The sequence below is a fragment of the Camelina sativa genome, chromosome 16 (genome assembly GCF_030686135.1).
Source record: "Camelina sativa cultivar CO46 ecotype springtype chromosome 16, ASM3068613v1".
NCBI classification, from domain to species: domain Eukaryota; kingdom Viridiplantae; phylum Streptophyta; class Magnoliopsida; order Brassicales; family Brassicaceae; genus Camelina; species Camelina sativa.
The window spans coordinates 15,163,172-15,190,011 of record NC_141895.1 but is presented as its reverse complement, the minus strand read 5'-3'; the positions used below and the strand labels follow the sequence as shown (position 1 = coordinate 15,190,011).

The window sequence follows — 26,840 nt, the reverse complement described above, 5'->3', positions numbered from 1 at the left end:
GCCAGAAGTTTTACAAAGGATTGGAAGGCACATGAAGCTTTTGGAAGGTTGAAGAGTTTCATGTTTACAATAGGAATGTAAACATGAAGAAAGAGGAGAAGTTCCTAAACTAAAAAGGAAAAAGAAATTGTCCAATTCTCATTAGGATTAGAATAAGGAATAACCTAGTTCTATAAATAGGGTGCAAAGACTATGTGTAAGCTTTAGCACAAACAAGAAAAAGTTAACCTAGCTATTAAGTTTTAGTCTTAGAGAAAAGATAAGAGCTAAGAACTTAGAGAGAGCATAAGGTTTCTTTAAAGAGTTTTGAGAGATAAGAAAATTGTTTAGAATAAACTTGTAAATATATTTTCTATGATTAATAGTTAACGGCAATTATTGGGAGGGAGGAAGTGAACCCAGTGAAATACGACAAACTTTTAGCTTTTGCCGAAATATAGTAAGCCAAACATAGATAATTATTTTGAAAAATCTATTTTCTTTAAGGAGTTTAAGAGAAATCATTATTTCGTTGTTCTTAGTTTTTACACTTTCAAATAGATCCTAAGTTCTTATATCCAATATATGATCGCCGAGGACTGTGCTGAACTACTGAAGTTTGTTTTTTTATAACGCTTCTAGAAGTTGACTTTCATTTTTTCGTGTGGTCCTCCAATATAATGATCGTATGAAGCTACAAGGAGACTAACCATGCGGTTTGAATCATCTAATCGAAATCATCTCACCATAAACTCTATCAGCATCTCTTTCATCGCCAGTTTTCTGGAATGCCTTACTCAATGCCTCATATATATCTTCATTAGGCTGTATCAATCTCCTTTTCATAATCCTCAAGTACTTTTCTCCTACTTCAACTTTACCGCAAGAGCAAAGTCCAATTATTAGTGCCCTGAACACCTCAAAACCGGGAGAGATTTTTCGATATTCCATCTCGTAGAACAGCTTAAGCGCTTGTTCAATATCGCCTCCTTCCACAAATCCTTGAATCAGATAAGAATACGTATGTTCATCAGGGACAAACCCGTTATCTATAGACTTCGTTAGGACATCGTTTGCGCGACTCACATTCTCAATTTTTTTTAGTCTCTTAACCATCTCAATGAAAGCATAACAACTAGGCAAAAGCCCTCTCGCTACCATTACCTCACAATACTCCAAACCTTTCTCTTCTCTCCCGAATCTTGCGCAACCCTCGATAAGACAATCAAAAGTTTCTTCATACGGATTGATTCCAGAACACTCCATCTCACTCATCAACCGCTCAGCTTCATCAACCTCACCTCTTTCGCAACAAACCTTAACAAAAGCAGTATACACAAACGCATTACCACTAAAACCTCTCTGAAGCATTTCGTCAAACACCTTCCGCGCAGACTCCAAATCACCTTCTTTCGTCTTCGCGTACACAACAATCGAATAACCAATCGTATCAACAACCATGTTCTTCATCAGCAACCTCTTCAACAAACTCATACTCTCCTCGATTCGATCCGATTCCAAAACACGAAACACCAAACTAGTATTAACAATCACAGGAGGTGAACATCTCTTCCCATGAATCCTATCTAACAAATCAACAACTTCTTTCAATCTCCCTTCTTTACACAACACACTGATCATAATCTGAATCGTTGCCTCGTTCGGATACACTCTCTTATCAATCGCGAACTCGTAAATCATCCAAACGAGATCGATCCGGTTCGATTTCGCAGCGAAGTGGATCAACGTATTCAAAGTAATCACACTAGGAGCAAATCCAGAACTACACAGTTTCTTGAAAACTTCGAATCCTAATTCCAAATACCTAATCTTAGCGTAACATTGAACAAGCAAATCAAACACGAGTGGTGTAGAGGAAGAGACCTCGTAAGTATCTAACAACGAATCGACTAAATCTGAATCTGAATTGGAAATAGACGATTCGATTAAAGCTCGAGCGTCGATGAGTAAACGAGATCTAACGAGGATGTGAATCGCGACGGCGTAAGAGGTTGTTACGTGGCGGAGGTTTCGTGTGTGAGCTGACCAGTGGAAGAAGGTTAAAGCTCGTTTCGCTGTTTCGGGCTGTTTGAATCGGAGAAGGATTTGGTAGACGAGGGAGTCTGATAGATCAGTGGAGGAGAATTTGGTGGAGAGAGTTTCCCAGGTGTCGTTTGATTGTAAGGATTTGGAGATGGCGTTGATGAGGGTTTGTTGGTGTTCGTTTGGATTTGGATTAGTTTTGGATGAGAAGAAGAAGCCATTGTTGAGTTTTGTTGCAGAAACGAAGGGACGCCACTGTTGTTGTTTTAGTAAGCGGCGCATCTCACAGTTTTATTCAGAATCATTTGTTAAGTTTTATTCAGAATCATTTGTTAAGTTTTATGGTTTTGTAAATGTAGATGTTGAAGTTTTTATTTTTAAATTATATTGAAACCACAGTACATTAAAAGTTACAACATTTTCTAAAATACTACTCGTTATACCAATAAACCGTATAAATTTCGCTTACCAAAAAAAAAATAAACGGTATAAATTAAGGATTAATCTGATTTTAAATTGGACTAATGTAATTTTGGACACATTTGATGATATAATAAAATAATATTTTTTTGCAATTCTTTTATAAATATATAATCCCATCAATAATAGAAATTAATAATTATATAAATTTATCAAAATATATTTTCATATATACACATTAATTTTTTGTTAGAGCTCATTTCTAATATTTTTATTATATCAAACGGTAGTTCTAATCTCTTCAAAACATGATAATTGTTATATTTTTGTAACTGACCCTAAAAATATTAATTATAACAATTAAATTATATTTTAAGTATTTTCTGAAAGTTTACCAAAAAGAAACTATGTCTTTTTTTTGACAACTATGTCTATAAATTATAATTATTGATAAATTATAATTTTATAAATTAATTGATTCTCATAATCCTAATATAGAAAAAATATTTAAAAGTATATTAATAAGAAAAAAACTTAAAGGTGTCTCGTTATAGTATATCTAATCTGATAATAATAATCAAGAAGAAAAACTAATTTCTTTCCCAAGTGCAGCCGCCGCCGAGTAAAAGGAGATTTCTTCGATTGGCCCTCTCCGGCTGTCGGGCTCCATGTCGGAGCTGCGAGTGGGTATAGTACTTCGTCATGCTTCTTAGTTTGTGTTTTCTTTGGTTTAGATATGTTGTTTCCGGTGTTGTTGCGGTTCTGTTGTCAAAACCCCTTTGAAGCAAAGATCGATTGAACAAGGCGAAGCCATCGGTAGTGAGATTTGGTTGTGGTAGAGGCGGATCTGGTAGTTATCGGGTTACTCTTGGTTGTGGCTCGGTCCTGGTGGTTCTCTGGTGGCTGGTGGTTTGAAGGAGATGAACGCTTATCGGCTCCTAGTCTGGTATGGTATCTCAATCGTTTCTCTCTTCTTTGGATTGTCGGTTTCTCATCAAGGCTGTGTTGTTGGTGTTAGTGTGGCTTCAACCAATGGTTTCAGGTTGCAAAGAGAAGTTTGTGGTTTGGGTCTTCTCTCAAACTTGCACTCTCTGTTGGTTGGTACTCAATCCTTAGTTCTTCTGCTCTATTAGGTCTCGAGGCTAGTCAATGTTTGCGCTATATCCTAGGTTTCGTTCTTTCTGCTTGTTAACCGAATGGTATTTTGTTGCTAGCTATCTATTATCTCTCTTCGGCGGCTCTTTTGAGTTGTGGTTTTGGGTTTTAGGCATAGTAGTGGAATCGTCTTTCAGCTGTTCTCTTGCGAGGAGGTCACCGTGTAGTGGAATCGTCTTTCAGCTGTAGATGGTTAAAGTTGGGTCGACGAGGGTCGGCGTGTAAGAGCTGTTAGTACTCTTAGGCTTGTCTCAGGTCGAATCTCAAGGTTTCTTCTTTGTCTCTAGTTTGGCTCGATTTCTTATGACTGGTTTTGTATGGCTAGATTGTTGTGGCTTTTGTTTCTCTGATGTCGTTCGAGCTTGCTTTCTTTCCTGCCGGTACTGATGATGGTTTGTCCATGGTGTGCTATTATGTTTATGGCACTTCCGGTCTTATTGGTACTCTCCGACGTTTACAGGTTCTATGGGAAAGTTTGTGAGTTTCTTTCTGGTTCAGCAGGGCAGTTTTATTTCTTTGGTTTTTGTTTATTCCTTAGTAATCTGTTTTTTTTTCTGGGTTGTTTAGTCTTTGTATATTTGTTTCCGGAAGTGTTTAACTTGCCGGCTCATGTCTCTGGAAACGTGTAACTTGCCAGCTTATGCTTCTCTTGTTTGAGCTTAGTTTAGGCTATTTCTATATTTTTACCTTTTTGTATTTAACATATTTTAATCTGTTCAGTTATAATATAAAATCAGATGACAAAAAAAAAAAATATTATATCTAATCTAAACATGGTTATTTTTTTAATTATTGCTGGATTTAAACCCACGACTTAACTACCCTTAACAATCATTACAAAATTAGTAAATCGTAGTAAACTTTTACAAAAGAAAACAAAAAATAAACATTTAAGGCCATGAATGGATGCTATTTTTGTAATCAGTACTTGAATATAGTTTTTAGTTTTCAGATATTAGATTTTAGTTTCAGATTTTACCAATAGTTTTTCTTATGAAAAATCTTTAAAAATGGTTTTTCGTTTTTGAGAAAAATTAAGGTAAATAATCCAAAACTAAATTTCCTAAATTATAAGATACACTAAAAATCGAGAATCTTAAATGGGAGATTACAACAAAATAGTTTTCCTAAATTTTAGGAAAGTATTTTTTTTTTTTTTGGAAAACCAAAATTTCAAAATCTTGATTAGTACGGTAAAAGCTCTATAAATTTATACTCTATATATTAATAAACATTATAAAATATAAATTTTGTTGGTCTCAAGTCGGACCAGTGTAAAAATTAAAAAAAATTTGATAAAATAATAAGATAATATTTTTTGAATCTCCATATAAAATATGGTTCCAATAATATCATAAATTAAAAATGAAGTAAATTTACATATTTATATATATATATATATCTATATATATAAATATGTTGATCTAATAATATATACTTTTAAAAAATAAATATTCTCCTAGATCTCATATATATAAATCAATTGATATGTTGTATTTCCCAACTATAATGATTGAAATACTATATAAAATGTCATAAAAATACGCTAATTAATATTATTATTCATAAACTTGAATTTACGTATGTCCTATATATAAGTGAATTTGTCTATTTTACTTGTAATTTATTGCAACAATGTTTTTTAAATATTACAAATTCAATTCCAAAACCATAAATTTTATAACATCCGAAAGTCTAATCTTATTTTTATAAAATTGTATCAATTCCTAATTTTCAAAAATTTAAATAATTAGAAAATATATCTATAAATTAATAAAAGGTTATGGTCCCAACATTATTAATTTTTAGAGAGTTTCCTGTATAAAAATGAGTTTCTAAAAATGAAAACCAAAATCTTTTTTAAAAAATCTTCAAAACATTCAAAGCCTAAAATTTTGAGAATTTGTTAGAAATACCATTTTTGAGAGATAAATACTTAGGTTCACCCCACCCTTTCCTCTCTCAACCAATCAGAAATTCTATCTAATATTTTACTTAAAAAAAATCAAAATTAAATTAAAAATCAAAACAAATTAAGGAAACAAATTCTGTATACTTTTATTTAAGGAAAATTAGATATTGGTTTTGTTTAGATTTTACAATTAAAACGAAATTATATGTCGGTTTGGATTTACAAATGAGGTGGTTAGGGTTTAGATTTTACAATTAAAACAAAATTATATATCGGTTTGGGTTTACAAATGAGATGGTTAGGGTTTAGATTTTACAATTAAAACGAAATTTTATGTTTGTTTGGGTTTACAAATGAGATGGTTAGGATTTAGATTTTACAATTAGAACAAAAATATATGTCGGTTTTGGTTTACAAATGAGATGGTTAGGGTTTAGATTTTACAATTAGAGCAAAATTATATGTCGGTTTGGGTTTATAAATAAGATGGTTAGGGTTTAAATTTTATAATTAGAATGAAATGATATATCGATTTGAGTTTATAAAAAAACGATTTGAATTTTTAATTTTATAATAATATATACAGATTTTATTTCCTTATTTTAGAAGGGGGTGAATGAAGAGGTTCATCCCTAGAAGTGAACCCAAGTATGTCTCTTTTTGAGATATCCCTTTTCAAAAATACTCTTTTGTGAATATTTTCATTTTACCCTTTTTACACAATTATAATATCTTCATTTAATTTTTAGAATTTTTTTTAGCTTTAGGTTCTCTATATTACATTTAGGATATAGTTTTAAGGGGTTAGGGTTTACTATTTGGAGTTTAGAGGCTTAGATTTAATTGTATTATACATTGGAAAAGGATATTTTTGAAAATAGACAACATAAAAAAGGTATTTTTAAAAAAAAAAATAACATAGCAAAAGTGTTATTTTTGAAAATGCTGCTTTGACGTTTATTTACACTTAACTTTTATTGCTATAAGAAAATTACTTCATTTAAATATATAATATATATCTGATTTAACCATACTCCATCTTTGAATTGTCGGTGGATTTGAGTCGCAACTTAACGATCGTTAACGGCAGTTACATATATACTTCAGCTGTTTTAGCATTTCGAGGAATCTTTTTCTTTTTCCTTTTTTTTTTCATTATAAATTGACGTTACAATTACATCGAAAATGTTTTTTTTTTTTTTTTTGGACAAATGGGTGTTTTCATTCAGTAGCGTAGACAGTAACATAGATAGGAGATAGGTTTGCATCGAAAATGTTAACATCAAATTTTATATCTTTAAAATATGCAAAGCTTGTCGCCATGATAGCACATCAATATCACACATGCACGCAACAAGCGTCCATGACTCAATCCGAATATTTTAATAAGAATGTAACTGATATATAAGGAGGATACAACAACATCAATCATATACTCATACATATGTAATATGGAATGGTATAATTTTACCATCAACGTCTAGTTCCTCTCTAACCGGAATCGCCAACGATACAGACCGGCCTAGAGTTTCTGTTTTAAGTTATTTCCTTTCTGGTTTTAGACATCATCCAAAACGATCCCACAGTCTCTGATATGTACACATTAAACCAGAGAACATCAGCTTCCGATGTTTTACGGGAGAAAAAGCCGGGAGCAGAATCACTCCTCTGGGTGGGGTGGGGCGATGCCTTTACATGCCCTCGTACAGAACCCGTCGTTCAAGAAGATCAGACAGAACGTCTCTCATGTTGTCGAGAGATACAGGTTTGAGTAACACACCGTCTAGACCAAAGCTCATGCACTTCTCCTTTGTGGATTTGTCGGTGTTACCAGTGAGTGCCACGAGCAGTGGCCGTTGGTGGCGTTGTTTTGTGAATTTCTCGTGTATACGGATGGCGATTTGGTAGTTTTCGACCCCGGGCATGCACACGTCCATGAAGACCACTTTGTGCTCCTGGGACACAACTCGGAGACACTCCTCGTTTGAACTCACCGTGGTCACTTCGCATCCAAGGTGTACAAGAAGTCCCTTCGTCACCATTCTACTTACCCTGCAACCAAAATAATCACTTCCAATAAGATTCAGGCTGTGTTCCTTCTACACGCCAATTTCTCCATGTACAGGGAGTAAGGTGAGAGGCTTATACTAACCCGTTCTCGTCCATGACAAGAACCTTAAGTCCACTGAAATTTGCATGCCGAGGAATGGCTGGAACCTTTGGTATGCCTGACTGTTTAGATTCGTTTGAACCCTCTGAAATCCCAAGTTTAACATCAAAGATAGCCGTGCATCCTTTTCCAAGACCATCGCTCTCAATCCAAATGTTACCCTCCATCAAATTCACAAACCTTGTCATATCAAACGCACATGAGCAAACTGTTAGCAATACCAAAAGAGAAGAAAAATTAGAAAGCATAGAAGTGTCTCTAAATAAGGCTCAACCTCTTGGAGATGGCGAGGCCAAGCCCACTACCTCCCGAACTTCTCGTCGCTAAAGATTGTGTTTGTGCAAATTTAGTAAATAGCTTAGGAATGTCTTGAGGATTTATTCCTGCTCCAGAGTCTTTTACCTATATTTGAATAATCGCCACGATTAAGACCTAAGAAATACGTTCAGGTATGGTTTAAGATACAAGCTGCTTGTGAAAGATACTAACCTTCACTCTCAAGTAGAAATGACTCCCAGTTGGCACGACAAAAAAGTCAGCAGCTCTAGTGTCTGACTTGGTGACAAGAGCGGCTACGGAGATACTACCTTGTTTGGAGAATTTCACAGCATTACCAACTATATTTAATATTATCTGCATTAGCCGTTTCTCATCCCCAACGACAAATTCTGGCAAATCAGGTGCAAGATTTAGTGTGATAGGTAATTTCTTAACAACTGCGATGGGCTTTATCAGACTGAGGATCTGCACCAAGATTCAAATGTAACAATTAAGTACACAAATAGTATAACTTCTGAAACATAGAGCTATTCAAACATTGACATATTAGTAGTTACCTCTCTAAATAAAGTATGAAGATTGAATGTCCCGAGTTCAAGTTGAAGGCTCCCATCTTCTAACCTTGAAAGATCCAAGACATCATTCATCAAAGTTGCCAAAAGGTTACTACTTTTAAGTATTGTTTCCACCATCAGCCTTTGTTCAGGGGTTAATTCCGTTTCTTGGAGTAAGGAAGAGAGTGCAATGATCGCGTGCATAGGAGTTCGCATCTCATGGTTCATAACTGCAAGGAAATCATTACGGGCACGGATTGCTGTTTCTGCTTCTCGTCTTGCTAGATCAAGAGCAACATTCTGCTCCATGAGAAGGTCCCTAGCTCGCATTGACTCTTCTAGGATCGCAGCATGTGAGAGAGCTACAGCCACCTGGAATAAGAGAAAAAAAGTTTAGAAAATAGTTAATACCAAACTTCAGACTGAACCAAACTATAAGAAACAAAAGAAAAAAACATGGGAAAGAGAAATTATGCTGAACCTGATCAGCAACAACTTCAACGAGTTCCAACTCATGGACATGCCATTGTCTTGCACTATCCGAAGGAAGCATCAAGACCATAAGAGCATATCTCTTTGTTGAAAGCTCAGGCCAGTTATTAATCTGAAAATTGGAAAGGTGGAGAAGTGGAACCCTCACAGCGACCACCTCCCCAAGCATATATTTCCCAGTGACAGGTCTCAACCTAGCCACAGGGGAATTAGGAGATATTTTAACAGCCCTACTAGTACCAAACACTTGGTTGATCACCGGTAATTGAATGGGAACCGTATACTCAACAGGATGTTGCTGACGAAGTGTATACGAAAGCTGTAGCTCTAACCCAGTCCTAGTAGGCATCCACAACGCACACTCCTCCAAAGCTAATGTCCTACCAAGCTCAACAAGTGTAGTCTTCAAAATAGTATGTCTATCTAACGTGCTTCTTATCTCATGAGTCAGCATTCTGACATGCCGTCCAGTTTCTTCCTGAGTTCGAATCAATCCCATTTCTCTATCAAGCTCAGCAGCTTTATTTTTCAAGAAGAGCTCCCTCGTCTTAACACTCAGCAGATCAGGAATAATATGAACAAGCATCAAAGCAGTAGCACAAGAGACAGCAGCGGTTAACCCTTTTGCGGTAGTCATCACAAGCGCTACGGTTCTCGAATGTGTAGTGAACGTCCATAAGTTTATAAGATGCGTCGCACCACAAAGAACGATAAAAGCACCAAACTGAACAAGCACCCATCTATAAGGGAAAACCGCAGATTTCTTCACAAAGTATATCAGCTCGAGAGGAATTGAGAAATATGCAATCGCAATGAAGAAATCTGAGATGTATTGATATTTCATTAACAATTCATCCGCCGGCCATTGCGGTTCAATACAATTGCAAACTTCCATTATGAAATGGTTCCTCTCTCAACAAACACACACACACACACCTGTGAAACAAACAACACATACAATCACTACATGCACCTAAGAAAAATCAAGAAATTAGGGTTTCTATATCACTGTGACCGACTTGATCACAACGATTACAAAAAAAAAAATTAGGTTCCAATTTCAGAATCGAAAACAGAATAATTCGAATCCAAATCTTTGAAATTAAAAATTAAATCAAAGGTCTCAGTTCCTAATACCGTTGCATTACATTAGAAAAAATACGAATTAGGTTTCTTAATCTCTTCGATTTGAGAGATCGAGAACAAAGAAAGAAAAAAAACTGTGAAAGTGAAGAACGTATGTGTATACAAGGAGAACTCAGGAAACAATTACGATTGGTGTGATAAGAGAATCGAAGAAGAAGCTTACTTGGGAAGAATTGAATCGGACAAGAGGAGGATTTGGGGGGGGGGGGGGGGGGGGGGAAGGGGAATTCGGACGCGGCGGAGAGCGACGGAGAAGGAGAGCGTTGAAGCTTTTTAATTTTTATCAAGTCAAAAATGGTTGGGTTTAACACTTCTTCTCTCTTTTACTTTTTTTTTTCTTTTTTTGACGTCATTTCTCCAACTATTTTATTATTTGTTTTTTTTTTTTGTAAAGATGAAATATATTGCTCGGGGTACGTTAATCTTTTCATTTAAATACGTTGTGACCAGAAGATATCGGGTGCTTTAACATTTTTTAAAAAATTAATATACTGATAAAAATTATTGTTATATATTTTTTTAAGTTATTTTATCCGAGAGAATATTTATTTTTAATTGTTCTGTAAATCTATAAGTCTTTTTGAATATTAATTATTTTAGAAGATTATAGTATTTTATATTTGACGTATATTATAGTTTTATATTGTTTATTTGTTGTATTTGCATCATTATTTTGTGAAATATGAAATAGTAATTTTAATATTATAATTGTCAACAAATAAAATTTATTAATTTATCATCTATATAAATTTAGTTTTACCAACCCGCCAATGTGGAAATTAAAACACACATTTTTTATAGATTGAGTAATATATCTTCGTTTTAAAAAATGTATTTTATGAAAATTCCAAACAATTTGTAAATAAAAGAAAATAAAGATGATAGGAGAATCATAATTTGAAATCTTAACAAAATCTTCAAAATTTAGTTATTAATTAACTAAGCTTAATTAAGTTTTTCTAAAGGCAACTGAATGTAATTTTTTACATATTTTAAGGTTAGTTTCATATTTGTACTTCCCAATTAATATAGTAGGATAATTAAAATTTCTTTAATTGTATAACGTAGATAGAGAGATTGAAATTAAAGATAGTAAGAAATTAGAGATGATGATTAGGGAAAAGAAATATTTTCATTTAGGCCATTGGGGGTTTAAGATTAGAATTTAAGGTTAATATTTTAGGTCATATGATTCAATTATATTATCATTTAGGCCTTATAATTGAATCATATGGCCTAAACACTCTAGAGAGCTTTCTCATTGTGTGCGACTTAGTTTCAGGGTTTGGTGTTTGTGTGATCAAGCTTCTTTGTTTGTTGGTGTGACGTGTGTGTGAAGATTGCTCCAGAGAGTTAGAGATCTGAAGTCTAGGCTCAGGAGGAGTTTAGCCCAAGATTAGGTTATCTTGGTAAAAATCTAGGCTTGATGTGAGTTTAGTTAATGGTAGAGATTTATCCTTAAGATTTCATGTTATAGAACAAAGCAGCAAATTAAGGGGGTTGTGCTTGATTTACGCGTTTACGAATATGTTGTATTTGCTTTCTTATTCTAGTCAAATCAAATATATTAGTATTGAGTTTCCATAATTGTCTCTTTTTCTCTCTGGCACAACCTCCGAGATCCGCTCTCCTGGCGGCGTCGAATCTGAGCGGCGTCGCTGGGCCTTGTTTTCGTCATCACCACGGTCTCCTCTTCCCCTGTAGTCTTTTAGTCTTTAGTTTCAGATCTATCGGCGGCATGACGAGACTCCGGATCTCGCCTCTGTCCTTGCGACAGCTTCATCCACCTTCTCCGACTCCGCATCTGGGTATCCCTCTCGGTGAATCCATCACATCGAGTTCCCACCCCCGTGTTCCTGCTCGAGAGACCAAACAGTGTTCCTCTAGGCCCGGTTCTCGTCTGCCCCACCACCCCATTAAGCCGTCATATTTAACACCTTACCGCTCCTTGGATCGAGATCCTCTCACCAAGTACTTTGCTTGGTTGCAGCTGGACGGAAGCTCTGTCTTGACGCCGGCACCGGTGAACCGTTTGACAAAGAAAACCGCCTCCTTGGAGACCTCTGCTTCTCTCTCGAGATCTCTTTGTCCCAGGTTATATCTCCACTCTTATTCTCAATCCCTGGAAGATAGTTTAGGTTGGATAAACTATAAGTCATCCCTGACATGGAAAAGCCTTAGACCCGCTAGCTTTAATCTCTTAGCAAACCCATATCGTGTACTATCCTTGTATCCTGCTTGGTCAAGACGAGTTACACTCGGTAGCAGATACCTAGATATCTCGTTTGTGTTTAAATCTTCCTTGCGTCAAGGCCATTTAAAGAGCTTATTTTGGAATCTTGCAATGTTGCTCGTTGAATTTGTTTATGACCTGCCAATCGGCTTATCCTTATTGGTTGTTCTCCCTGTTCCCCTAGCAAACTTGTTATCAATAGCTCCACTGCTTCAGTGTCAACTTATAACCAGGTCTAGTCTGATTTACACTCTTCCCCTATCTAGCCAATGGTTGTTTAGCTTAAGAAAACCACTAGTCCGAAGACTGCTAGTGAAACTTAACTTTCAATTGCTGCTAGTTTGGTCCAAGAGTTTCTTAAGAACCCTGGTACTTGAATCGACTAAGGATGACCTCCTAGAAGGAATTAGTTTGTTGAAGATTGGCATTATGATCCCAGCTCTATGGAGTGGGGGTTACCTTTGTTTCATCAACCTCTTCCTTTTCCCTTGCCTAATGATTATGAAATCCAACTGGTTTTGCATCAACTTTCTGAAGTCCCCTCAGCCAAGCCTGAAGATTAGCGGCATTATGACTCCTGCTCAAAGAGATAGTAGTTACCGCAACCTCCTCAAGCTACCCTTACCCAATCGCAGAATCACATCCACCTTTGTGGTGATCGTTTTGCAGATCAGCTCCAACCCGGCTCATCTCCTTGGCATAGCTCTTACGAGAGTTCTAGCTTTGGATGCTTCCTCGCCACTTAGTCTTTGTTTCAAGACGATGGCCACCTTCTCTTCCCTAGACCTGCTCTTGGAAGATGCATTGATATGCCTTGATCTCACAGGTTCCAGAATGCTATCAAGCCTTTGGTCCATAGCTCTCAAGCCATCAATATATATTGCCCCTATCTATCTTTATTGCTTTGATGTTTTAATTTCTGGGATGTCCCCTATGTTATCTCCTAAACTAGCCTATTGCCTTTGTATGTTACTCTTTCATTAATGAATGATAACATTTGTTTGACCAAAAAAAAAAAAAAAAAAAAAAAAAAAAATTCTAGTCAAATCAAAATTTGGACGTGGTCCCAATTTTCCGATTTTCCACTTATTACGCCATGATTTTTAACAACGTTAACGCAATCATAAACACCTTTACAATTACAATCTCATGGAGAAGTTTTATTTTTACCGTAGTTATAATCATAACGAATTCTTTCTCTTTAGATATCTTAACCTCATATTTAATCTACGTTTTCTCAACTTCAAACTTTTGTTATAACTAGAAATTTAGAAGAAAGAATAAAGAGCTAACAATGTTTTTGATAACGTTAACGTCGTTGAAAATCGTAACAATGAAATGTGGGAAATTGGAAAATCAGGATAGTTCATGTATTTTTAATCACCTATAAAATAGTTTGAGTATTTTTCTAGCAACGAAATAAATTCGTGTTTTTCTGTCAAATATTAAAGAAGTCATGTTTTTTTTTGGCATTTTTTGTTTTTTTATTTATTAATATGAATCAGAGTACACAATATTATCAATGCGATTACACATACAAAAGGTTTGTGTAACAAAAAAACGATAAAGCAAATTACGCTCCGCTTTCTTAATCAAAAACTTAATCGTCTTCGTCTTTTTCCGTTAATTTAGTGTGACTTTCTTGCTTCGTAATCATCTTCTTTTTACTGATGAAATACCAGTAATGCATTCGAAAATCATAAACAGTGATTTGTCTCTTACATTATAAAACCTTCCAATTGGTTGAAACTCATATGTAGATAGAGATGTCAATAAAGTGATTTTAGAGTGATTAGGACAATAAAGCCAAGTAAGTTTAGAATAACTCTAGATACAATTTATTTTTAAAATAAAAGAAATATTATCATTGAGGCAATTTATTGTCTATTTAGGTACAATTTATTTTTACTTTTTATCTACTTTTTTTCGATGTTGTGTACTGAAAATTTTGAATAAATGAGAGTATTTTATCATCAATCAAATAGTAGTATCTGTTTTTATTTTTAATGTTATGTACTCAAACAATAGCTGCAAATACATGAAACACTAATGAATATTTAATTGTTGGTCCTAAGGAAAGAACTAATTCAAGTTATTAAGCTATGATGAATCATCTAAGCTATACTTCAAAGAAGCTGGTTTTATTTTCATTGGATATTTAGTGACCAATCAATAATTAAATACAAGTAAGGTAAGACAATATGTTGAAGCATAAATGATAAAATAGGTAACAAGACATGATTTTAAAAATGATTCTAAATGTATTAATCATTAAAAACCACTTTTAGCCAAAATGAAATAGCAACAAATAGATGGTTGATCGAGCACTTGATGGATTGGTTTATCTTGGTCTTTTGATTACCACCATGGATGTTCAGGTTTCTTGATTCTTCCCATCGAATGGCCAGTTTCTTTATGGAAGTTGATTGGTCAATTACCATTAGAAATCTTGTGAAGTTTGTAGGTTTTAAAAAAATTATGGTGATGCATGCTAAGAGGTTTAAAAAAATGGATTTGGCTACATATATAACAAATATGTTTTTCAAATCCAAATACCTAACAATTTACTCAAAGTAGATGAAAACATTCAATGGCTCCACAATTATAAATACAAATGTAAAGATTTCATAAGAAAAGGGAAAAAAAACACAAAAAATAGCATAAACCAAAGATTTCCAAACATCTTTATTTGTAAAATAATTATTGAACATTAAAAGCAACTTTATTTTATATAAAAATGATCAGATTATTTAAAAAGCAACTAAACATTTTTAATATATTCTTAATAATATTTTATCATATTAATTTCATTTATTCATTACCTCTAACAGAAATTTCTTATAATTAGAAAAGATATAAAATTTTATTAAAAAAAACATCCAAAATTTATGCAACCGAAGTGTTGAACCAAATTGAGACTGATGATATTAAGGGAAGAGTGGTGCCCACTATTACAATGACCAGAGAATCGAAATAGAAAGGAAACGTACGGCATGGTTGGCTCACACTGGTCCACAAGTAACTCTTGTGGTTTACAATATTCACTTCCGTTCCCATAATTCTACTTGTTTGTCTCCTTCCTTCTCCTCTTAATATGCTTAATCCTTCTTTGGATATTACTCTTCTTCTTCATCTCTTCCCCACAAGGTTTGTCTCCTCTCTCTCTCTCTCTCTCTCTCTCTCTCTCTCTAACTAGACTCTGTGTTCATCACTGTTATATCTCTCCAATTCCCAATTTTTCCTAGATGGGTTTGTCTTAAAATTCAACAATTTGAGATTCAATTGGTAAATCTCTTCTTTGTAGAAAAATTATATCTTTATGTCATCCTAGAATCGAATTGATTCAAAGAACTGTTTCATCCCTCCAATTTTCCAGTTTTTTTCTTGATGGGTTTGTCTTAAAATTCAATAATTTGAGTTTGATTCAATTGTTACTTCTCTCCTCTGTGAGAAAAGTTGTATCTTTATGTCAAAGGTCCTTAGGATTTATATATTTGATGCCTTTATATGTGTATGTGAATCAATTTTGACTTTTTTTTATATAGGTTTGATCCCAATGGCTCTTAACGTGAGCAAAGTGGTACCAAACAGTCCAGGTTTAGGGAAGAGTGTTAATGCGTCAAGATCTCAAAGAGTTTTGTTGGCGTTTGTTCATCATCCTCTAGTTGCTAAAAAGGGTTTATTTGTTAGTCCTCGGAGATCTTCTACATTGTGCTTTGTTGGGAAATCACAAGACACGGAAACTACTAAGTAAGCCCTTTTTGGCTGTTTTTAGCTTTCATTTTGCAATGGTTGTGTTATTGATACTTATTGGTGATGTGTTAGTTCCCAAACTGTACAAAAAGAAGGTGAGAAGCAAGTGATGCCAAGGAGGAAAAGTAATAACTCAAGCCAAGTTTTAGTTGATTATGTGTCCAATGATGCTAAGTTTGTGAATGAGAGAGCTCGTAGTGACTTTGTTATTCTATCTCGGTATATTTTCTCTTATCCAAACGTTTTATATTTAGATATTACTTAAGGTCACTTATGTGTTGTTGAGATTTATGTTTTGATTCTTTTTCAGTGGCATTATGAGACTTGATGCTCGTGCGCGCCAGGATGTAGCGATTCTTGGGTCCGGGTTCCTTAAATTGGATGGTGAGATATGGTTCTCTTTCACACATACATATGATGTGTTTAACTGTATTTTAATCCTGTCTTGTTGGTTTATTATGCAGCTCGAGCAAGAGAAGATACAGAGAAGATAGATCGTAATGTCAAAAGAAAGGCTGAGCGTCTTCATCATATTGCTACTGTATGCTTATCCTCTCATTTATAGATGCATACTGTTCTTCAAGCTATGTTTTCTCTTACATTTCTTATTTGGTTTATGTCCATAGATATTTAAAAACATAGCTGAGTCTAAGTTGAAAAATGCTGCTGATAAGCATTGGAGTGATGGCGCCTTAGAGGTATAATCACTATGTGAGCAGATCTGAGTATTGACCTGATAACAGTAACTACTCAATGTACATATATTATTGGGTTTAAACTGGCAGTTTAGAGAATTACCCTGACTTTTCCAGGCTGATTTAAGGCGTGCAGATTACCGTGCTAAGCAACGGGCAATGGAGGATGCATTAATGGCTTTAGAGGTTAAAAACAAAGTCTTATATGTTTTGATTCATCTTCCCTTATTGACACTTAATGTGTCCTGTTTTGGTGCAGTTCATCAAGAACGTTCACGACATGATGGTGAACAAAATGGTTGACAGCTTGTAAGATAACGACCTTGACACTGTATGTTTTTTTTTTGGTGTGGTTTCTTGATGTCAAGATCTAACATTGGAGTTTTCTTTTAAATCTTAAGAGGGGTTACATCTGAAACTGGTACCACGGATCGTATATCACTTGAGAAGAATGGAAAAGCTCTAGAGTTTTTTCCAGGGGAAGTTTCATCTGATCGCATATCTGCTATTGAGGTCTGATCACACTTTTGAAAATGCTGTGTTCTTTAAGTGTTCTTCTCTCTGATGATTTCTTTTTTGATATTGAAACAGGAAGCTTACAAGAGTATGGCATCAGCACTCTCAGAAGCCGATGGAATTGACTACACTGACCCTGAAGAGGTCGGTCCAAAATTGTCATTCTTTTTCTTACTTCTGGTAATCAAACTTTTACATAAATGATCATAATATTTTGGTTTGAACAGCTCGAGTTGTTAGTCACAACTTTGATCGACCTTGATGCGATGGATGGTAAAAGTAGTGCATCTCTCTTGGCTGAATGCTCAATCTCTCCAGACGTCAATACAAGGTGAAAACCACTACTATGTTATCTGTTAACAAATCTCTTGTGTGAGTTCTTTGCTTTAGAAGAAACATAACATTCTTTTTACCTTCTTCTGGAAACATAGATAGTGTTACTGCTATGATGCTAAGTTCCTAACAATCTAATGCGGTACGGTTCTTCAACTACTGAATTGATACGGAAAAGGCAATACTGAATATATTAGCATTGGCCTAAATTTGATTACAAAAAGTTTTCCAATAGTACTATAGACATTATCTTCTGGTCTGTATATGTTTTGTATCAACTAATGTAATTCATACTTCGGACACATTTTGTTGTAGAAAAGCGTTGGCTAATGCCTTAGCAGCTGCACCATCCATGTGGACACTAGGAAATGCAGGCATGGGAGCATTACAGGTAAAAGATAAAATGCAAAATCTTGATGACTATTTTTGAAACTGGACTTTGAAGTTTAAACAATATTAAGTACCCATCGATGAACCTTTCTGTAGAGACTCGCTGAAGATAGTAACCCGGCGATTGCAGCAGCTGCTTCGAGAGCGATCATTGCACTGAAGAAGCAATGGGAAATAGAGGAAGGAGACTCACTTAGGTTTATGATGAACTTCGAGACACCAAATGATGACCACGATGGAGACAGTGACCATGATGACATCTGAAAATGATTTTATTCATGTAAACGAAGATGAAGTTTGTATAGATAATTTCAATGAAGGTAGTGTTACAGAGTCAAGACAATGTTACTAGGGAACTACGTTGGGGTCATGTAATTAAAAGAGGCCGATTTAGTATTTGTTGTTGGATATGGTCATATATATAACCCCTTTGTACTTTAAATTGTATGCAACTATAATGTGTTTTATTTTACCTTCCACATAATAATAACATGGGATAACACATAATAATAGTATGGGATAACAACGATTTGCTCCTTCATCGCTTTGTCACAAGCACTTTTAGGGGCTAAATGGTGATGGGAGGTAGAGGAATAGCATAAAACTTCTAAGTTGATTGGGGGAAACTACCTGGTATTGGGTTAAATGTTAAAGTATACTATATACTAAATGACTATGGATTCTCCTTCTTTCTTCTTTTTGTCAGAGGGGTAGCAAAATTATAAAGGTTTTGTCTTATTCTCCTTCTTTCTTCTTTTAATTAAAATCTCTCTTGTAATCTCCGCTCCGCAGTTGTGTGTTTTTTTAGAAAAAAATTAACGTGTCATTTTGTTTTCAACCACGCTACTTCCTCAAAATTACAATTGATAGCAAAAAGATCCCTCTCTTTAACATACTGCTTTCTTGTATTACATGTTTTTTTTATTAATACTAGGACTCAACCCCGCAATGTGGCAGGAAAAATATTTTAGAAAAAAGTAAACAAAATTTTAAATTTAAAAGTATACATTATAAAATCATTTTAATTTAATAGAATAGTTTGAATACATAAACATTAAATATAAACTGTTACTAAAACACAACCATCAAAATAAAAACTTATAACAAAAAATATTATGTAGTATAGACACAACTTTGCAAAAACCACTGTTTACAGTATAATAAATATACAAGATATTTTATAAAGAATTATGATAAAGAGCTACAATTAAAAATTATTATGACAAAGTGATCGTAACTAAGAATATTGAACTAATTGTTGTCATGAGTAAATATAATTTTCTATTAAATAATTATAATTAAAAATATATTTAATAGTGAGTGAAACTGTATCAACGAAATATTAAAATTAAAATACACAACTTTTAAAAACAAAATAAAATAAATGAAAATAGTTTTTAACGAAAGTTACGATAAATAGATGCAAATGTAAATTCTATATTAAATTTTATTAAATTCTAATTTGCAATAATCATTTCTAAAATTTGATTTAGATTATAGAATAACGTTGAATATTAGATATTAATATCCAAATTATTTATATTCAACATAAAACGGAAAATTTGTTTCAATGAACAGTTATTTGTTAGTTATTGCTGAAGAGACAAATATAAAAAAAAGTTCAAAAGACAAGACTATTTAAATAGATACACCTATTATAATGAAAAATTGTGATAAAAATATGAATAAAATGTAGTGAAAAGACAAAACTCTACAATGAACATATAAAACTGTTTCAATTTTTTTTTTCAAAAATAAAAATAAAAACAAAAATTTTACGAAAATGTACTACGAAAAATCGCAACTCTTGTTCTCCACTGGATTATATTTATACCTAATAACCCATATAAACTGCTTTTAATTAAAAGGCATCTTTATTACCATATTGAAAAGTCAAATTCAAAAACTCCACTATATAATCCATCTAACTCTTGGGAAAAAAAAACTCCATGTATTTTCATTATTTTTTTATATTTAAAATTAACTAAAAGTTGTAAATTAGATTTATCATTCCAAAAATCTTTTGTTAAATCAAAATTGGAGGAGTTTCTTTAAAATAATGAATGCTAGAGAATAATTTAGAAAGATGTAAAAACCGTTGAGATTGAAAGTTTATATTATTTTGTGTCATGACAAAAAAAATGAAAACAGTTCAAACAGACAGATATATATATATATATATATATATAGATTTTAAAAGATAGAATTATTCGAATAAACACAACTCTAAAATGAACAGTTACAACTTTACAAAAAAAAAACTGTTACAATGAACAATCGCAACTTTTTGTAAAACACACAATTTAATTTTTTTACAGATTTTTTCGGAAAATTATCCAAAAAGTACGATTGAAAAAAACACAACTTTTGGTGACATTTATTCGGATTGTTATGATATTCATCATTCCAAAAATCTTTTGTTAAATCAAAAATTAGATGAATTTCTTAACTTTTAAAAGAACGAATACTAGAAAGTAATTTAGAAAATTTTATAAACTGTTGAGATTGAAATTTTAGTTGATTTTGTGTCATGGCAAAAAAAAATGAATACAGTTCAAACAGACATATATATATATATATATTTCAAAAGATATGATTATTCCAATATCCAAAAAGTATGATTGAAAAAACACAACTGTTAGTCGCATTTTTCCGGATTGTTATTATATATAGATTATATGTAATCTCTTTCTGTCTTTCACAAACATAAGTTACAATGTTAAAAACACAATGTTTTTTCAAATAATACGTTGTTTCTTTCAACATAACATGATTTTTTTTGGTATTCAATCACATGTTTTTCAGAAATAACAATAAGCTATCTTTGTCTTTTGTTTGAGAGAATTTTTGAATTTTCATAGTCTTTGAAAAGTTATTTTCCAAAACATTATAACACATAGTTATTCTCTTAATTCGTTTTGGATCCATAGTCATTTAGTAATATTGCCCAATATGTTATTAGGCTAAAGTTCTAGATTTGGCTGAGTGTTTCTAGAACAAATGAATTAATTAATTAGATTCATAAATAATATTACAGTTAAAAAAAAAATTCATCGAAATAAATGATATAAACCACTATTATATACATGCCCCACCTTCAAGAAGACCACTAAATAAGCAATGGAATCCTCCACTCGAACATTGGTTAAAATGCAATTTTGATAGCGGATATATACAAGGAAGGACATATACAGGTTCAGGCTGGATAATTCGAGACAACAATAGTACTGTAATACGATCAGAATGTGCGAAACTACAACAATCACACTCCGCTCTCCAAAGCTGAAGCATTAGGATTTCTTAATGCACTACAAGTGGTTTGGGAACAAGGTTATAGATATGTGTGGTTTGAAGGAGACAATATAGAACTAACAAACATGATCAACAAGTGGCAAGATCATCAAAAGATGGGAACACTTCTATTTGACCTACGTCATTGGATGGCAAAGTTACCACATTCTTCGTTGGGACATGTTACTCGTGAAGAAAATACACCAGCCGGTAAGCTTTCTCATTTTGCTATATACAAAAATGATTCCATTATCACAAACTTTTGATGTAATACCTAGATGGTTAAGTGAATGCTTGTAAGATACATTTCAAATCAATAAAGTTAGATGTTAAAAAAAACAACTATTGTATTAAATAATATAGTTAGACATAAGATATAACATAATTTGGCGAAACAACTTGGAACTAGTAAAAGACTAAGGATGAATTTTGATGATATTTGAAGTTAATACATGTAGTACTTTTCAAACAAAATTAATAATTATGTAAAACATAAGCTATCAAAAATATTATTAAGTGTTTACATTTACTAAATATTTATTTTATATGTTAATTTACATATTTTTTTGCTAACAACTTGTAGTATTAAAATAAGACATTGATAGTTTTAACTATAATTTAGTTATACATTTTAGAGAGGATAATCATCCTTTCGGATAATTTTGTAAATAAAGAAAAAGCTACATCAAAATCAATCTAGCTTACACATATATTTTAATATAGTTCATCAATATAGGAGAAGATATTGTGTGTGTAATGATTTTATATATCCAAAAAAATATTGTAATCTATTTTGTAATAAAAAAATACATTCCAGATGTAATTTTTTTTTAATTTATAAATATTCACCCAATCCAGATATTCATTATTAGCTAATAGTAAATCCAACACTTATATATTTGTGTATCAATTGGTGTTGGGAGAATTGTTAATCTTAGCTAAATTCATCTGAATCTAGCAATATTTGTTTTTGTTGCTAAACGAATAGAAATATTTTATGCAAGTCTATGTAAGTTTCTATTTATTTTAATAAAAAGTGTATATTTCCAAAAATTACAATGTATAATAAATATCACACATATCATCCAAAATAAGTATTTAGATGACGCTCTTCCATCCTTGCTAAGGGTAACTATGGTTTGTCTTTTCCGAGGCAGTGATGATTACTAAAATTAATGGTTTAACTTGAAAAAGTAGCGATATAAGAAAAGGACATCATTCATTATTTTTAATTGAAAAATGTTTATTCTCAAAAGTTATTATTTGTAAAATGTATAATAAAGATCACATCTCACCAAAAATAAATATTTTGACGGCGCACGTGATTACGTTCTCACGTACATATGGTATGTCTTTTTCGAGGCACATATGATTAGAAAATAAAAAGTTAACTAAAATTAACGGTTTTACCTGAAAAGTCATGATAATATAATAAAAATACATAATCCATTTACTTTAATAGAAAATGTTTACTTCCAAAAGTTATTATTAAAAATTGTATAATAAAGATCACATCTCATCAAAAATAAAAATTTAGACGGAGCATGATGATTTTGTGCTACCGTACTTACGATTTATTTTCAAATTATTAGAAAAAACGTTAAAAAGTAACGGTTTAACAAGTCAACGTACGTACGTACCATTGATTTTTTTTTAAGTGTTGATTTCCAAAATAAATTGTAAAAAATGTATAATATATAGAATCACATCTCACTAAAAATAGATTTAGTTACTCTGACTTTTTGTTAATTTGCTAATGTATGTCATAATACTAAATTTCTATCAAATATTTTGAAATACATGAATTATTAAAGGATTCATATGAAGACCAATATAATGTCTCATGAAAAAATCAAAAGCCTATGTAATTACCATGTAACTTGGGTGCTTAAACAAGATGAGGACAATGAAATCCTTGGATTTTCCTAGCACTTAACAACATTTATGCAAGTTTCATGTACATTCTGCAATTCTGTTAAACTCTAAAAATCTGCTATTGCCACTTGTTATCTAAACCATTCCAACGTATTCAACTGATAAATGGATACGTTTGCTTAGATAAAAAATCAGATTAATTATAATGGAATATGAGTAGAGTGAAAAGATATTTGAGATATCAAAAGACAAAAGTTAAAACAACAATGTTTCTTGTGTTAAATAGGTCAGATAAAATTGGTCACATATGGATAATTCAAAAAAAAAAAAAACACACTATATGAGTTGGTAAGGACCATACCATACTCGTATTCTGATGTTCAAGTAACTACAAACTGTTGAATATATTGAAGAAATATTACCAAAAAAAGTTGAATTTTTATAGAAATATTAGTTTGAGAAATTTTAGATAATTTCGGTATGAAAACTTTTAAATAATTATGGTAATTTCATTGCTTAAGAATATAAAAAATTTTGTTCGGTTCGGTTTTAGAAGTACTATTTTTAAAATAAATTTATACTTTTACTGTATATGATTACAATTTCCCCAAGTTGTATTAAAAAATTAAAGCAATTACTATTAAAAAAAATTGTGTTTAGTTAATGTCATTTAAATCTCTTTGTCTAAATTATAATGTTGTAACTGCTAAGTTGACCCAAAATAATAATATATATACTCTGACATATTTAAAAAAGTGAAAACAGACGTTTTATTCTTCTCTGTCATCATTCTAGCAACGCCGTTAAAGTGGTAATGTTAGGTTTAGGTTTACTATTTATAGTTTCATTTCTGACCACACCTACTCACTACCGCTACTACACAACTTTGAAGCTTCTCATGGAGGAAGACGGAGTTCGTGCCAAAGTCTCTCGTGATGAAGACGGAGGGAAACGAGTTCGTGCCAAAGTCTCTGGTGGTAAAATTGCTGAAGTTGATGATTGGCTAAGAAATTTGCCAGAATCTTTGCTATGTCATCTTCTCTTGAATCTTCCGACAAAATATGTGGTCAAGACTAGTACCTTATCAAGCCATTGGAGACATCTCTGGAGGTATGTTCCTGGTCTGGACCTGGACTGTCGTGATTTCACGGAATACGATGAAGTTGCCGGTTTTATCGATAGCTTCCTGAGCTTTAACAATGGTGAGTCGTCCATACAAATGTTTAAGTTACGTTACCATAGTGAACTAGGTGGCGATGTGGACGAGGAGACTGATAACGCTAATCTCACCCGGTGGATCAACACTGTTGTTAGGCGAAAAGTTCAGCACCTTGCTTTGTCGTGGGGTGAAGTGCCGATACCTCCAACACTTTACAAGTCTGAGAGCTTGGTTTCTTTAAAGCTCTCTGATGCAGTCTTGCCAAACCCTGAGTTTGTGTCTTTACCCTCTGTTAAAGCTATACTTCTAGAGTCCGTTAAGTTTGCAAACGATTTGGCTTTCGAAAAGCTGATCTCAGGCTGTTTTGGTCTCGAAAGGTTAACTCTGTATAGAAGTCAGAATGACAATGTAAAAGTGTTGAGGGTGAGATCTATGTCTCTACTCAACTTCGATTACAACGGCTCAACTTACACGGGTCCTCATGAAGATCTAGTGGTTGCCATAGATGCTCCTATGCTTGAGGATCTTCAGCTCTCTGATCATTTGACTGAGAGTTTCATAATAGATAATATGAGCTCACTTAAAGAGGCGGATATTGATGTTCAGTTTAACTTCTGCTTTGGGAAGAAGTTCGATCCGATGGATATACCGAAGAGAAACATGATAAGGAATTTTCTTGTGGCGATTTCAAATGTCAAAAACATGATCCTCTCTCCAAGTACTCTTGAGGTAACATGTTGATTTCGTTCTTTTAATTTTTAATTTAAATTCTTATAACAAGTTTGTCTAAATTTTTTTTTTGTTTTTTTTCCCTGGTGCATGTGGTTGTTGTAGGTCATTTATGAGTACTCAAAATGTGAACTGCTGCCCTTGTTTTGTAACCTATCTTCCTTGAGTGTCTACTTCTACAACCACAGCTGGGAAATGTTGCCAGTCTTTCTTGAGAGATGCCCGAATCTCAAATCTCTTGTTGTGGTAAGGATTCTTTACTTAAAACTTAATCTCAAATCTCAAATGTTGCCCGTATATATATATATATATATATATATAATCATAATAACATCATTTGGTTGTAATATTAGGAATCTGCTACATTTCCAAAGGACAATACTCGTATTTTGACTAGACCTTGGCGTCTCCTATCATCTCTGGAGTATGCTGAGATAGAATCGCCATTGGAAGGGGAAGCGATGGAGATGGAATTACTGAGTTACTTACTTGAGAACTCACCAGTCCTCAGGAGACTCACTCTATATGTGGATAAAGATTCAAACAATGAATCTGTCATCCTCAGGGAACTCCTTAGGATTCCAAGGCTCTCTAGCTCATGCCAAGTGTATGTTCTCGATCCTTAGTAACGGACACACTGGCTCTCTAGCTCATGCCAAGTCGGTGTTCTCTATCCTCAGTAACGGACATCCTGGCTCTCTAGCTCATGCCAAGTCGATGTTCTCTATGTCAAGTCGATGTTCTCTAGCTCATGCCAAGTGGTTGTTTTTATGTACTTTATTATGTGAACTCTGTGTTTACTTCTTTATTGTTGTGACTTTGATGTGTTGTTGTTGATCGTACAAAGATCATATGCTTGTCTTAACTGTTACAATATTGCAAAAAATGGAATAAGGTTTGTGTAAGATAAGGATTTATAAAGTTCCTAGAAACACTTTAATTTACCAGTACTTCAGCTAGATAGTTAGATGAACTAAGTGACTACTATTCTAGACTCGAGGGTTGGAACTTTTAAGCTATACACGAATGGTGAATGACTAAACTTCTAGACTTTTTCCTTTTCAAAGATTACACATATTTATTGCCAACCCTACTCAGAACCTGTGTCGTGGAAGAGAAGAGGATTATATGGATCCAAGAGCAAGTGGCTGTCTAATTGGAAGAGTGGCTTGAGAGGATCAAGGCGATAAAGAGGGAGACAAACTACGTCACTGTTTTTCGACAAAAACAGAAAAGAAAAATCAAGATCGAATAACCTAGATATATATAAATCAAAATCTAGGTCATGTTGATGATGACTATCTGGTGTTTGTAGCTAGCGTCGTGGACTCTGTAAGCCGCTGTTGTTTACAGATCCATTGGCAACGAACAAAAACTCAAACTAAATCCCATACTCATGGGTGAGGCCAAGATTCATGTGGAGGTTGAGCTAAGCAAAAGTATTACAACAAGGATTAGAGCTAGTGATGACAATTAGCTTTTGACAATGATTACACGCTTATAGGGTCATATCTACGGAACTGAACAATTCATGAGATCTTTACATGTATGCGGCTGCTACAACATGTATAGGGTTTATTAGGTTTTTTTATTACATGTTTAGGTTTGATATTTCCAAGGGCCCAAAATGTTTTTTTTAATTCCATGTTTAGGTTTTTATTAAAGGCCCAATCCTTTTGTACATTTAATATCTAAACCTAGAGTTTTTTTTTTGAA

General features: G+C 33.3%; 4 protein-coding genes across 8 annotated transcripts; 2 read left to right on the top strand and 2 right to left on the bottom strand.

Annotated features, from left to right (window-relative positions):
• Window positions 1–458: 458 nt before the first annotated feature.
• On the bottom strand, window positions 459–2,365 carry LOC104750413 (uncharacterized). Its single transcript, XM_010472205.3, has one exon. It carries the CDS (start codon window positions 2,302–2,304, stop codon window positions 703–705), a length of 1,602 nt encoding a protein of 533 aa, XP_010470507.1. The 5' UTR covers window positions 2,305–2,365; the 3' UTR covers window positions 459–702.
• A 4,418-nt stretch (window positions 2,366–6,783) lies between these two features.
• On the bottom strand, window positions 6,784–10,589 carry LOC104750412 (ethylene receptor 1). Its single transcript, XM_010472204.3, has 7 exons — window positions 10,314–10,589; window positions 8,994–9,940; window positions 8,516–8,884; window positions 8,169–8,423; window positions 7,954–8,081; window positions 7,662–7,859; window positions 6,784–7,561 (listed from the first exon to the last, which is right to left on the bottom strand). The coding sequence occupies exons 2-7, from the start codon at window positions 9,897–9,899 to the stop codon at window positions 7,201–7,203; spliced, it is 2,217 nt and encodes a 738-aa protein (XP_010470506.1). The 5' UTR covers window positions 9,900–9,940; window positions 10,314–10,589; the 3' UTR covers window positions 6,784–7,200.
• Window positions 10,590–15,271: 4,682 nt separating this feature from the next.
• LOC104750411 (senescence-associated protein AAF, chloroplastic) lies at window positions 15,272–18,512 on the top strand. 4 transcript variants are annotated; one of them, XR_761613.3, is made up of 14 exons: window positions 15,272–15,530; window positions 15,929–16,133; window positions 16,209–16,355; window positions 16,447–16,520; window positions 16,601–16,677; window positions 16,763–16,834; window positions 16,949–17,017; window positions 17,091–17,140; window positions 17,233–17,344; window positions 17,423–17,491; window positions 17,575–17,678; window positions 17,779–17,822; window positions 17,996–18,071; window positions 18,167–18,512. XR_761613.3 is itself a non-coding variant. In XM_087493446.1 (13 exons), exons 2-13 carry the CDS (start codon window positions 15,940–15,942, stop codon window positions 18,332–18,334), a joined length of 1,212 nt encoding a protein of 403 aa, XP_087349572.1. In that variant the 5' UTR covers window positions 15,272–15,530; window positions 15,929–15,939; the 3' UTR covers window positions 18,335–18,512. The 4 variants fall into 4 exon arrangements, 2 of the variants coding, with proteins under 2 accessions (XP_087349572.1, XP_087349573.1); XR_015585413.1 differs by having other exon boundaries at window positions 15,502–15,668; XM_087493446.1 differs by lacking the exon at window positions 17,779–17,822.
• A 5,487-nt stretch (window positions 18,513–23,999) lies between these two features.
• LOC104750410 (FBD-associated F-box protein At1g66310-like) lies at window positions 24,000–26,029 on the top strand. 2 transcript variants are annotated; one of them, XM_087490422.1, is made up of 4 exons: window positions 24,041–24,346; window positions 24,479–25,124; window positions 25,230–25,370; window positions 25,478–26,029. In XM_087490422.1, the coding sequence occupies exons 1-4, from the start codon at window positions 24,051–24,053 to the stop codon at window positions 25,748–25,750; spliced, it is 1,356 nt and encodes a 451-aa protein (XP_087346548.1). In that variant the 5' UTR covers window positions 24,041–24,050; the 3' UTR covers window positions 25,751–26,029. The 2 variants fall into 2 exon arrangements, with proteins under 2 accessions (XP_010470503.2, XP_087346548.1); XM_010472201.3 differs by having other exon boundaries at window positions 24,000–25,124.
• The last annotated feature ends 811 nt before the right edge of the window (window positions 26,030–26,840 follow it).